Below are 12,883 nucleotides of genomic sequence, written 5' to 3'. Positions count from 1 at the left end.
CCCTCTTTTTTTTTTTAAGAATTATTTTTATTATTTTAACTTGATTGATTGAGAGACAGAGTGAGAGAGAAAGAGAGAGGGAAAATGAGAAACCAGACGGCCAGGTCCAGGACTCAAACCATGGTTTGCCCTGTGGGAGTCCAGCACCCTTAATCACCACACCACCTGCTGGCCTCCAAGGCCTGTTTCAAGCTGCCAGATCCAGGACTTGAACTGCACAGTTGGCCATGTGGGAATCCAGCTGCCTCAGGCAAGCACACAGGACTCAGGGGGACTCAGGGATGCTGGTAGCTTGTAGGGAAGACAGACCCCAATAGGCCATTTCATTGAGTTATAGGATATACAGTGATGGGGTCTGTGGAAGTGCAGAAGAGGGGCCCCTGTCTACCTTCAGGAAGCTGTGGAAAGGCTTCCTGGAGGAAGTAGTGCCTGAGCCAAGTCTTTTTTTTTTTTGGAGAGGTTTTTGCTATAGGGTGCATGCGCTCCCCAGACAGACAGAGATAGACATAGAGACAGAAAGCAAGAAATCACCCCCCAGGGGGATGGTCACGCCGCAATTCCTTCTCCTCCATTCTCCTCTCGGGATCTTGGGTACACACGCACACATGCCCGGCGTAAGTTTTAAGCCACCGGGTCCGGGACGCGAACCGCGGTCGACTACATGGGAGTCCAGTGACATAGCCATTACGCTAACTGCTGGTTCCCAGCCAAGTCTTGAAATAGGAGCGTGCCTAGTGGGGAGGGGTACTGTGCACAGAAAGAGACTCTAGCATGTGTAAAGGAAGCCTCAGGAGGGCGGCACGTGTTGTGCTGGGCTTGGGGGACCACAGCGATTCAGTTTGCGAGGAGTCGTAGGTGGGAACGGTGTGGGGAGTGAGGGTGGAAGGCCATAAAGCCCTTTTTGTAAGCTGTCCTGCTGAGTTTGGATGTCATTTCAAAGACAATGGGAACAGTAGTGGTAGGGTTGGAGAACAGGGGCATGGTTGAAGAAATATTTAGGAGGTAAAAAGACCGGGCCAAACAGTGGTGTGGAGGTTAAGGCACTGGATCCCACATGGCTGATGGCGTGGTTCAAGCCCCAGATCTGGACATTGAAGATCACGTGGGGCATGTGTGCGTGGTAGCCCCAAATCCCAACGAGACTGGAGGAGAAGGGATTGTGGTGTAGCAATCCCCCTGGGGGGAGTGATTTCTCACCCCACCCCAGCCCAACCCCCATCTCTCTGGTGAGCATGAGTGCCCTATAGCAAAACAAAAACGAATACTGTGCCAGCCCCTCTGGGTAGCAGTTAAAGGAGCTGGATCTCACGTAGCTGACCGCTATTCAAGTCCTGGCCCAGTGGCTTTAAAAACAAGGCAGGAAGGGGCCAGCAGGTGGTATAGTGGTCGTGGCACTGGACTCGGACTCCCACGTGGCCGACCGTGTTTCCAGTCCTGGACCTGGTGGCTTGATACTCATGCTAGTCGCGTGTGCATGCATGCCCAAAATCCCAAGGGGAAAATGGAGGAGAAGGGATTGCGGAGTGGCCATCCCTCCTAGGGGATAATTTCTCACTTTCCTCCTCTCCGTCTCTCTGTTTCTTCAGTGATCACACATGCCCATTAGGGGGAACAAAAAAAACTTGGAGAAAAAAATAATAAGCCGTAGTAGGGACTGGCAGGTGGCGTGGTGGTTAAGGCACTGACTCCCACATGGCTGATCGTGGTTTGATTCCTGGACCTGGCAGCTTGCTTTCTCATTTTCCCTTTCTTTCTCTCTGGGCAAATTAAAAATAATAATAATAATAATAAATAAAATAAAGTAATTTTAAAAAATAAAGAAGTTGAGGGTGTATGAGCATGTCCAGAATCCAAACTAGGTAGAGAAATGGAAGAAAAGAAATCGTGCTGTACCCACACTCCACTGGGGTGCTTCCTTCCTTTCCCTCTCACCAGTGAGTGCACGTATTCTCTGGCACTAAAAGAAGAAAAGAAAAGACTAGTACCTGGTGAGTGAGTGGCTAACAATTAGGGGTAATTTATTATTTTAAAAAAATAATTATTTATTTAACTATAATTATTTGGTTTGACCAGAGAGAGGGCAAAGGAGAGAGTGAGAATGAGAAAGCAAGCCACCAGGTCCAGGACTGAAACCGCTGTTGGGTATGTGAGAGTCCAGTGCCTTAACCACCATGCCCCCTGCGGGCCCCAGGGGTTATTTATTAAGCAGCTGTTACATCCTGGGCTTAGGCTAAAGTTTGCCCGGTGGCGCTCACTGGCTTAGCTCACTGCCCGCCCCACACCTGAGTTATGTCTTCCTGCATTCCTTCCTGGATTGGCCCCATCGATTCCCAGCGCCATCGGTCTCTGGATTCCAGCCACCCATCCTGCTCTGCCGCAGTTCCTCCACCTGTCCTCCTAGCACTCAGTCTTACAGGAAGGTCTAGGCATCTTTACCTAATCCCTTGAGAAGGAAGGAGTGACACAGATGGAGGTAAAAGAACAAGACTGCTTCTTGTCCCTCCTTATCAAGAGCTGAAGTTAGGGTTGGTGGGGCATTTCTTGGGACAGGACACTTGTTATTGCAGGGGTGCAGGTACAGAGAAGTTCCTGCCGGGGTCTCCGATTCATGGGCTTGATTTCAGTGTGGAGGAGGAAATACGGCACTAGTCCCACCATGCCCACTTTGAAACAACTTCTTATTTTTTTGTAGTTAAATCCTGTTGGTATCAGTGACCTAGAATTCAGCCCAGAGACCCCTGGGATCTGAGTCCTAGAGGCAGATGATTATGTGGAGCACAGGGTCAGCCACCGTCCAGTACGAGCCCTTTGTAGCCTACCCCCAGGGGCTGGTACGGCATTGGCATTCCCAGAGGTAAACCCACACGGCCCATTCCTCTCACCCTTGGCTAAACTTGGTCTGTGAATGTTTTCATTTTCTTTCTTTCTTTTTTTTTATCAGACCTGAGTATAGGGCTTCACAGCCACTAAAATGGCAAAGTAGAAATCCTACTTACTAATAGCTATTATTGGCCGTTCTTTTCTGCAGAAGCGAATGTCCGTGACGGAAGGCGGTATCAAATACCCAGAGACAACTGAGGGAGGCCGCCCCAAGCTTGGGGGGCTGATGGATCCCCGGCAAGGGGTGATTGAGCGGACGGGTCGCTGCCAGACATGTGCAGGTAAGTGCCATGGGCTGGTGAGATCCCCAAGGGAGGGAGGCTGGGTCTGGGAAGAAAACCAGGCTGAGGGTAAACACCAGAGACCTAGTCTGAGGTAAGTGGGAGCTGGGAGGAACGTGTCAGGTGTGTGTCCCTACAGGAAACATGACAGAGTGCCCTGGCCACTTCGGCCACATCGAGCTGGCCAAGCCTGTGTTTCATGTGGGCTTCCTGGTGAAGACCATGAAAGTTTTACGCTGTGTCTGCTTCTTCTGCTCCAAACTGCTTGTGGACTCTGTGAGTGGGGAACGGGCCCTGGCCTGGAAGGAGGGCTGCGTGGTGAGGGGCAGCAGAACAGTTCCAGCTGACCCCACCCTGCTGTGCCCTGTCTCCAGAACAACCCGAAGATCAAGGACATCCTGGCCAAGTCTAAGGGACAGCCTAAGAAGCGGCTCACACATGTCTACGACCTCTGCAAGGGCAAGAACATCTGCGAGGGCGGGGAGGAGATGGACAACAAGTTCGGTGTCGAGCAGCCCGAGGGCGACGAGGATCTGACCAAAGAAAAGGTGGCCGGGGCTGGCAGAGACTGTTTGGCAGGGAAGGGGTCAGGAGGTGGCCACAGAGGCCTGAGGGGAGGACGAGAGGAGGCTGTGGAAGAAACACGTTGGGAGGACACAGGAGCAGGAGGGGCTGGACTGGTGTGGAGGCGCGTGGGCCGTCTCTGGGCTCTGACGGCCCCTCTCTTTTTGGAAGGGCCATGGCGGCTGTGGACGGTACCAGCCCCGGATCCGGCGCTCCGGCTTGGAGCTGTATGCGGAGTGGAAGCATGTGAACGAGGACTCTCAGGAGAAGAAGATCCTGCTGAGTCCAGAGCGAGTGCACGAGATCTTTAAACGCATCTCCGATGAGGAGTGCTTCGTGCTGGGCATGGAGCCCCGCTACGCTCGGCCCGAGTGGATGATCGTCACGGTGCTGCCGGTGCCCCCGCTCTCCGTGCGGCCTGCTGTTGTGATGCAGGGCTCTGCCCGCAACCAGGTCAGCAGCTCCGGGACTGTCTCAGCTGCGGCGCAGTTTCAGAGGAGGCAGCCTGTGGGGGAGTGGCAAGCGCAAGGGGGACAGGCTGATCTGGGCTCAAAAACACCCTGCCACCTCCCTGCAGTGTGACCTTTAACGAGGCCCTTCATGTGGTAAACGGTCTGGAAAGTGTTTCTGTATCCGTAAAATGAGAGTGAGCAGGCCTGCCTCCCAGGGTGGTATGAGGACAAGAGCATGCCGTGTTCCTGGCACACGCGTGCCAAGTGCTCAGCACGGTGACTGGACCGTGATGGCGCTGACTCTTTCTGCAGGACGATCTGACTCACAAGCTGGCCGACATCGTGAAGATCAATAATCAGCTACGGCGAAATGAGCAGAATGGTGCAGCGGCCCATGTCATTGCAGAGGACGTGAAGCTGCTCCAGTTCCATGTGGCCACTATGGTGGACAACGAGCTGCCCGGCTTGCCCCGTGTGAGTCTGCATGCTCCCTGGCCCTGTGGACTGGAGCTGGGGTTGGGGGCCAGCACAAGGCTTCGGCTCTGGAGGGCGCGCAGTGCTGACTGCTGGGCTGCCCCACCCTGTTTTGTCACAGGCTATGCAGAAGTCTGGACGTCCCCTCAAGTCCCTGAAGCAGCGGCTGAAGGGCAAGGAAGGCCGAGTACGAGGGAACCTGATGGGCAAACGTGTGGACTTCTCAGCCCGTACCGTCATCACCCCCGACCCCAACTTGTCCATCGACCAGGTTGGCGTGCCCCGCTCCATCGCTGCCAACATGACCTTTGCAGAGATCGTCACCCCCTTCAACATTGACAGGTGTGCCTTGGTTTGGAAGCTGTTCCTGGAGTGGTGTGGGTCGATGTGCTTCAGTGATGAGGCTGAGAGAGGTGCGCTCCCCCCATCTGGGGTAGCAAGCTTGCTGTGCGTGGGGAGCAGTGTTGACGTTCTGAAGTTTGACTTCTGCGTGGGGCTTTGGGATGAGGGTGGTGGCACGAGCTTTTGGGGAAACAATGTGCTCATTGCCCTTCTTTCCCTCCTAGGCTGCAAGAACTGGTGCGCAGGGGAAATAGCCAGTACCCAGGGGCCAAGTACATCATCCGGGACAACGGCGATCGCATTGATCTGCGTTTCCACCCCAAACCCAGCGACCTGCACCTGCAGACTGGCTATAAGGCACGTAACAGGCCAGGGTCTCAGCTGCGTGAGCAGGAAGCGGGCAAGCGGGTGGGCACTCTGAGCCGCCCTGTGCACAAGGACCCTGACCTGCTGGCTGTTTTAAAGACTGCTGCCCTCTGGGTGTGCTCATCGCTGCCAGCCACAAGCAGTCAGGGTGGGGTTGTATATCCCAAGGGCGGTTTATATGTGGCAGAAAGGGATCCCTGGGTGGTTATCACGTTTTATTCATCCCTTATTACTTGGTGTCTGGCCCAAGGCTTGGCCCGACAGAGGCATATGATGAGTGTCCCACAGTATTATCTGTGCAGTCTGTGAGCTGAAGGCTCGTTGTCACTCATTCTTAGTGCACCTCCTTACCGGAGACCTCTGGCTCACTTCCTAGGTTGAACGGCACATGTGCGACGGAGACATCGTTATCTTTAACCGGCAGCCAACGTTGCACAAAATGTCCATGATGGGGCATCGGGTCCGCATCCTCCCCTGGTCCACTTTTCGTTTGAATCTTAGGTCAGTCTCCTTCCTGAGGAAAGCCTGGTGTGGAGGGAAACGGGGCCGCCTGTGGGCTCTGACAGCCCCTCTCCTGGGAGGGCCATGGCAGCTGTGGGTTGTTCCTTGAGGCGTCACTGCAGACACGTTCCATGCTCTGGTTCCCCTCCCTCACTGCAGCGTGACGACTCCGTACAATGCAGACTTCGATGGGGATGAGATGAACTTGCACCTGCCACAGTCCCTGGAGACACGGGCAGAGATCCAAGAGTTGGCCATGGTGCCTCGCATGATTGTCACCCCCCAGAGCAACCGACCTGTCATGGGTATTGTGCAGGACACGCTCACGGCAGTGCGCAAATTCACCAAGAGAGACGTCTTCCTGGAGCGGGTGCGTGATCTCATGGAAACGGCTTAGGCAGATAGGCTTCAGGCAGTGAGATCGAGGCTAGGGAGGAAGAACCAGGTTGTTTTTTCCTAGTGTGTTCCACACTGGTCTGCACGTCAGACTGTCTTTTATGGTGGGGAGAGAAGAAAGGGGTTAGTAAAGGTCGGAGGCCAGGGGCCAGCAGGTGGCATGGTGGGTAAGGTGCTGGATTCCCACGTGGCTGAGGTTTGAGTCCTGGGCCAGGCCACTTGCTTTCTCGTTTTGTTTGTCTGTGTCTCTTCCTGGTTAAATTAAAATAATCATCATAATAAGTAAATTTTTTATTTTTAAAGAAAGAGCAGAGGCCAAAGAATGTGTGTGACTTAGCTCCTGTTTAACTCCTTAACATTCATGTAGTTCCAGGTGTTTGTGAAGGTGAAGGGACGAATAGAAACTTGTTAAAATCTTACGTATTTATTTTTGCCTTATTTCCTAACTATTCAAAGAAATATGTAAGTGGGGCCAGTAGATGGCATGGCAGTTACGTCGCTGGGCTCCTACATGATCCGCCATGGTTTGAGTCCCAGACCCAGTGACTTGACTCATGCCAGGCGTGTGTGTATGCTTACATGCCCAAGATCCTGGGCATGGGATGGAGGAGAAGGGATTGTGGTGTGGCCATCCCCTCTGGGGTGGGGGTGTGTGTGATTTCTCACTTTCCCTCTCACTTCCTGTCTCTCTTCCTCTGGTAGCATGTGCAAACGCCCTAAGGCAAAAGCCTCTAAAAAAAAGAAAGAAAGAAATAAGTACTTACTGCTAAAAATGTTTTAAAAGTCTCACTATTACATTGATTTTATTTATTTCCCATTTGGGGGAGGAGAGTGAGAAGGACAAAGATAAGTGTCCTTGATAAAGTCTCACTGTGTTGTGATCTTCCTGCCCCAGCCTCCTAATTAGTTAGGGTCGCAGGTGCAGGAAACTGAGCCTGGGAACCAAACCTGGGCCTTCCGTGTGGCTTCTAGCCTTCCACAAGGTGGCACTACCTGTGTGCCACTGCAGCTGGGTCATAAATGTTCTTAAGTTTATTTCATGAAAGAGAGAAACCAGCCTCCCCAGTAGGGTCTCCTGCCACAGTCCTCCCCGTAGCCTTCCTAGCCAACCAAGGTCATGGACCATGTGACTTTTTAAAGTTTTTCTTTATCTCTAATATAAGCAAGTAAGAGAAAAGAAAGAAGGACAGCTGGGAACCTGCAGTTAGTGTAATGGCTATGTCGCTGGACTCCCTTGTAGTCAACCGCAGTTCGAGTCCTGGCCCCGGTGGCTTAAAACTCACGCCGGGCGCGTGTGTGTGCGTGCCCAAGATCCCGAGAGGAAAATGGAGGAGAAGGGATTGCGGCGTGACCATCCCCCCTGGGGGGTGATTTCTCGCTTTCTGTCTCTGTCTCTCTCTGGTGAGCGCATGCACCCTATAGCGAAAACCTCGCCCCCCCCCCCAAAAAAAAAAAAAAAAAGGACAGCACACTCAGCAGGGTCCCAGTCCTGCAGTTCACCTCCATCTTCAACCAGCCCTGGGTCAGGGAGGTCTCTGTATACGAACCTGGAACGTCCCATGTGGGTCAGCCGCACAGAGCCTTGTTTGGACGTCACATCCCTGTTTGGTCCCCGCACAGTGATATATATATATTTTTTTTTAATTAAAAAATTTTTTTTAAAGGCACAGGCATTTGCCAGAGAGAAAAAGCGGTAAACTAAAAAAGCACCCCCTCTGGGGAGGATGACCATGCTGCAGTCCCTTCTGTATTCTCCCTGGGATTTTGGGCATGCACAGACATAGGCCAGCCGTGTTTCTCAAGCCAGGAGGTGTAAGACTGCACAGTCGGCCACGTGACATCCGGCCACCTCAATCACTGGCACTGGCTGGCCCAAGAGTTCTTTTTATTAAAGTTCAGAAAACATTTTCTGTTTTCTCTTTGCCTTCAAAATTTGGCTTTTGCCCTTGCACTGGGAAGCCTCCCTGGCATATCTGGGATGTGAGTCCTCCAGTCTGACTCTGTCTGTCTTGCTGTTGTCTTACAGGGTGAAGTGATGAACCTCCTAATGTTCCTGTCCACCTGGGACGGGAAGGTCCCACAGCCAGCCATTCTGAAGCCCCGGCCCCTGTGGACAGGCAAGCAGATCTTCTCTCTCATCATACCCGGCCACATCAATTGTATCCGTACCCACAGCACCCATCCCGATGATGAGGACAGTGGCCCTTACAAGCACATCTCTCCCGGGGACACCAAGGTAGGCCCTGACTTCTGGATGTGGGGGATAGGATTTGGACATGGGGCCAGAACGAGACCAGGGCCTGGAGTGGGCTCTCTGTCCCTCCACACAGGGGGTGGTGGAGAATGGGGAGCTGATCATGGGCATTTGGACATGGGGCCAGAACGAGACCAGGGCCTGGAGTGGGCTCTCTGTCCACACAGGTGGTGGTGGAGAATGGGGAGCTGATCATGGGCATCCTGTGTAAGAAGTCCCTGGGCACATCGGCCGGCTCCCTGGTCCACATTTCCTACCTGGAGATGGGTCATGACATCACTCGCCTCTTCTACTCCAACATTCAGACTGTCATTAACAACTGGCTCCTCATCGAGGGTAAGCAAAGGGGATCCTCCTCTGGGAATCTTCTCGCTTCTGGTTGTGCTTACTCTCTTTCCTCCTCCAGTCTGGTTTCTCTCCATCCATTCCCGTGGCTCCAGTTCCATCCCGTGTTTCTTAGGCATCCAGAGAAAGTGTTTGTTGCTGAAGCTGCTTCTTTTCTCCAGGTCATACCATTGGCATCGGGGACTCCATTGCGGATTCTAAGACTTACCAGGACATCCAGAACACTATTAAGAAGGCCAAACAGGATGTAATTGAGGTGAGAGGGAAAGCCGGGCAGGGACCGAATAAGAGGCTCTCAGGACTTTGAACATAGCCTCAGCGAGAGCAGTGGTAGAGGGGCTCAGAGAGAGCAGAATTGGGCAGGGCCAGATGCGTCACTGAGCACTCGCCTCCAGGTCATCGAGAAGGCCCATAACAACGAGCTGGAGCCCACCCCGGGGAACACTCTGCGTCAGACTTTTGAGAATCAGGTGAACCGTATCCTCAATGATGCCCGAGACAAGACTGGCTCCTCTGCCCAGAAATCCTTGTCAGAATACAACAACTTCAAGTCTATGGTCGTGTCAGGAGCTAAGGGTTCCAAGATCAATATCTCCCAGGTGAGGAGCCTTGCCTTTCCAGGTAGGGGCCACATTTAAGTGTGGAGGAGGACACGGTGTGTGCTGGGGTGGTGGGGACGTGGGAGGAGTTGGGGAAATACTGGGGACTTATTCTTCAGGCACGGGGAGTAGAGACACTCTCCCCTCCTTTACCCAGGTCATTGCTGTCGTCGGGCAGCAGAACGTGGAAGGCAAGCGGATCCCGTTTGGATTCAAGCACCGAACTCTGCCTCACTTCATCAAGGACGACTATGGACCTGAGAGCCGTGGCTTTGTGGAGAACTCCTACCTGGCCGGCCTCACACCCACCGAGTTCTTCTTCCACGCCATGGGGGGTCGCGAAGGGCTCATCGACACAGCTGTCAAGACTGCCGAGACTGGTAAGGCTCTTGTATGGGCTGGTGCCAGTGCACGCCCACAGGAGGAGAACCCCTTGGAGGGTGGAGCGAGGGGACTCTCAGGCCGGGGGCTTCTATTCCCAGAGCGATGACCTTGGCCTTTGCGCAAAGAAGCTCGTGCCCGGTTTTGACTGCTTTACGGCATTCCATGATGCAGGGGTAGTCTCGGCGGGGCCCTGCTTTGGCCTGTCACCTGGCAGGTGGTTCCCAGGGCATTCCACTGACCCTTCCGTCCACCCTGGTGGCGAACATGTCTCTCAGAGAGAACTATTGGCTGGCTCTCCTGAAAGTCGGGTTAATAAGGCTCCAGGCTTGGTCTTTGGACTTCGTCCTCCTCCGGCCACGGGTCTTACCGTGGGTTGCCACCCCCAGGGTATATCCAGCGGCGGCTGATCAAGTCTATGGAGTCGGTGATGGTGAAGTATGACGCGACGGTGCGGAACTCCATCAACCAGGTGGTGCAGCTGCGCTACGGCGAGGACGGCCTGGCGGGCGAGAGCGTGGAGTTCCAGAACCTGGCTACTCTCAAACCTTCTAACAAGGCTTTTGAGAAGAAGTGAGGAGGTGGACAAGCGGGTGGTTGTTGCCCCTGGGCTCAGGGCCTGATTTGTAGGATTCCCAGCCCCCAGAGAGGTGCCCTGGACTGTACCTGGCTCCTTTTCTCGTCCATCTGAAATGCTTCGTGATGGAAGGGGGGTGTAGATGGAGGTAGATTTGAGATCCGCCCCTCGTTTCCTACCCGGTGATAGCACAAAGCAAACCCAGGAGTGCACACTCAGGTCCTTTTGGTGATCTTTGGGCCTAGATTTTGTATTTCTCTGCCCGGAAATCTTCCCTCTGAAGCCCTGTTCCTGGTGGGCTGTGCACCTGGGGAGCCTCTCAGTAGAATCAGGCCCCAGAGCCCACCTGCCCGGCCTCTACCACCTGCAGGTTCCGTTTTGATTATACCAACGAGCGGGCCCTGCGGCGCACCCTGCAGGAGGACCTGGTGAAGGACGTGCTGAGCAATGCGCACATTCAGAACGAGCTGGAGCGGGAATTCGAGCGGATGCGAGAGGATCGGGAGGTGCTCCGGGTCATCTTCCCAACTGGCGACAGCAAGGTGAGTCTCGGAGATCACCAGTCGGGAGAAGTGCCGCTGCTGGATGGCTGTCCCCTGGCTCAGTCCTCCCTCCGCTCCTCCCTCAGGTTGTCCTCCCCTGTAACCTGCTGCGCATGATCTGGAATGCTCAGAAAATCTTCCATATCAACCCGCGCCTTCCCTCTGACTTGCATCCCATCAAAGTGGTAGAGGGTGAGTACCTGCTCGGAGTCCTCAGGGCAGGCTAGGGGACAGACGTTTGTGGGACCCCAGACTGACGATCCCTTCACCCTCATTTGGCCCCTAGGCGTCAAGGAACTGAGCAAGAAACTGGTGATTGTGAATGGAGATGACCCGCTAAGCCGACAGGCGCAGGAGAACGCCACGCTGCTCTTCAACATCCACCTGCGGTCCACACTGTGCTCCCGCCGCATGGCCGAGGAGTTCCGGCTCAGTGGGGAGGCCTTTGACTGGCTGCTTGGGGAGATCGAGTCCAAGTTCAACCAAGCCATCGTGAGTTTTGAGTTCCTTACCTCAGCCTTGTTCTCCTTTGGCCTGTTGACTTCTCTGGTTTTCGAGAACAGCTGTTCTCCTTTGACCTGTTGACTTCTCTGGTTTTCGAGAACAGCCCACTTCTGCCCACAGTCACCTACTGATTGCTGTTATTCCTTGAGAAACTGCTGGTCCCAAGTCCAGTTTGGTGCACACGCCTTCATGCCATCGCAGCCCTAAAGCAGCTCTAGTGCGGGAGGGCTGTTGGTCCCTCGTTGTAGAGACAAAAACAGATTTGAGGAGAACGACTATTGTATGGTGTTCATATGGGGAATACATGGCAGGCTGAGACATAAATAATCATTCTTCGTTTTGTTTTTTTTTTTTAAATACCTGCTATAATATGCAGAATTCTTGGGGATTTTGCTTGCTTTGTTTTTTAACGTCAGAAAACAAGTGTGCACTCAGGAGGAAGTGAAAGAGGAAGGGAAAGGGTAGCACAAATCCTGCCCCAGTGCTCTTCCCTCCAGTTTTCCATCCTGTCAGGATCCTTGGCAGGTATTCATGCACCTGCTTTTCAAGCTGCCAGGGCGGGAACTTAAACCCTGGTCCGCCCTATGGGATCTGGCTGTCTGCAAGCTTAACCACTGTGCCATGGGGCTAGCCACAAGGTTCTAATTCAGAGAGAGAAAGGGAAATGGAGGGAGGAGCAGAGAAGGGGTCTACAGATAATAGAATAGCTTTTACTGTCTTTAAGGTTTTATGGAATAATTGGAAATGGCAAAAGTATCGTAATTATGGGCATGTTTCTGAATCTGCTAATGTAAATCCATTTTATAAATTAATTAAAAATACATCAGCGGGGACCAGCAGTGGCGATGTCACAACCAACAGGTTATGATATTCTCGGAGGCTTGAATACCACTAGTAAATAGATAAGTAAATGTTTTTCAAAATGTATTGGAGGGGCCAGCAAGTGGCATGGACGCTGGACTCCCACATGGCTGGCTTGTTTGAGTCCCAGACCTGCCAGCTTGAAAATCACGCCAGGCAAGTGTGTAAGATCCCTAGAGGGGGATGAAGTGGAGGGACCGCAGTGTGGCCATCCCCTCCTGGGGGGTGATTTCTCACTTTTCCCTCTCTCTGACAAGTGCATGTGCCCTATGACAACTACAACCCCCCCACCCCCCAGGAAAATAAAAAAGCAGATTAGAGAGGAGCCAGCTGGTGGAGTGGTGGTTAAAGTGTTTGGATCCTGGGGACCAGCAGTTAGCGTAGTGGCTATGTCTCTGGACTCCCATGTAGTCGACTGCGGTTCGCATCCTGGACCTGGTGGCTTAAAACTCACACCGGGTACTTGTGCGTGCGTGCCCAAGATCCCAAGAGGAGAAGGGATTGCGGCGTGGCCATCCCCCCTGGGGGGTGATTTCTCGCTTTCTGTCTCTGTCTCTCTCTTTC

General features: G+C 53.4%; 1 protein-coding gene across 1 annotated transcript in view; it reads left to right on the top strand.

Moving 5' to 3' along the window:
- Window positions 1–12,883, top strand: part of POLR2A (RNA polymerase II subunit A) — a 27,925-nt gene that overhangs the window by 7,585 nt on the left and 7,457 nt on the right. Inside the window, exons 2-19 of the mRNA XM_006151896.3 lie at window positions 3,029–3,161; window positions 3,301–3,437; window positions 3,536–3,709; window positions 3,897–4,178; window positions 4,490–4,651; window positions 4,773–4,993; window positions 5,218–5,350; window positions 5,736–5,860; window positions 6,020–6,230; window positions 8,283–8,492; window positions 8,678–8,846; window positions 9,017–9,111; window positions 9,251–9,454; window positions 9,612–9,834; window positions 10,225–10,408; window positions 10,783–10,954; window positions 11,041–11,146; window positions 11,241–11,446. Of these exons, the coding sequence (XP_006151958.1) occupies window positions 3,029–3,161; window positions 3,301–3,437; window positions 3,536–3,709; window positions 3,897–4,178; window positions 4,490–4,651; window positions 4,773–4,993; window positions 5,218–5,350; window positions 5,736–5,860; window positions 6,020–6,230; window positions 8,283–8,492; window positions 8,678–8,846; window positions 9,017–9,111; window positions 9,251–9,454; window positions 9,612–9,834; window positions 10,225–10,408; window positions 10,783–10,954; window positions 11,041–11,146; window positions 11,241–11,446 (3,147 nt within the window). The remainder of the gene's footprint in view (window positions 1–3,028; window positions 3,162–3,300; window positions 3,438–3,535; window positions 3,710–3,896; window positions 4,179–4,489; window positions 4,652–4,772; window positions 4,994–5,217; window positions 5,351–5,735; window positions 5,861–6,019; window positions 6,231–8,282; window positions 8,493–8,677; window positions 8,847–9,016; window positions 9,112–9,250; window positions 9,455–9,611; window positions 9,835–10,224; window positions 10,409–10,782; window positions 10,955–11,040; window positions 11,147–11,240; window positions 11,447–12,883) is intronic.

The sequence above is a fragment of the Tupaia chinensis genome, unplaced genomic scaffold, assembly GCF_000334495.1.
Source record: "Tupaia chinensis unplaced genomic scaffold, TupChi_1.0 Scaffold000330_1, whole genome shotgun sequence".
Classification (NCBI taxonomy): Eukaryota; Metazoa; Chordata; class Mammalia; order Scandentia; family Tupaiidae; genus Tupaia; species Tupaia belangeri.
The sequence above is the reverse complement of the archived record's forward strand: the minus strand, read 5'-3'. Positions and strand labels throughout refer to the sequence as shown.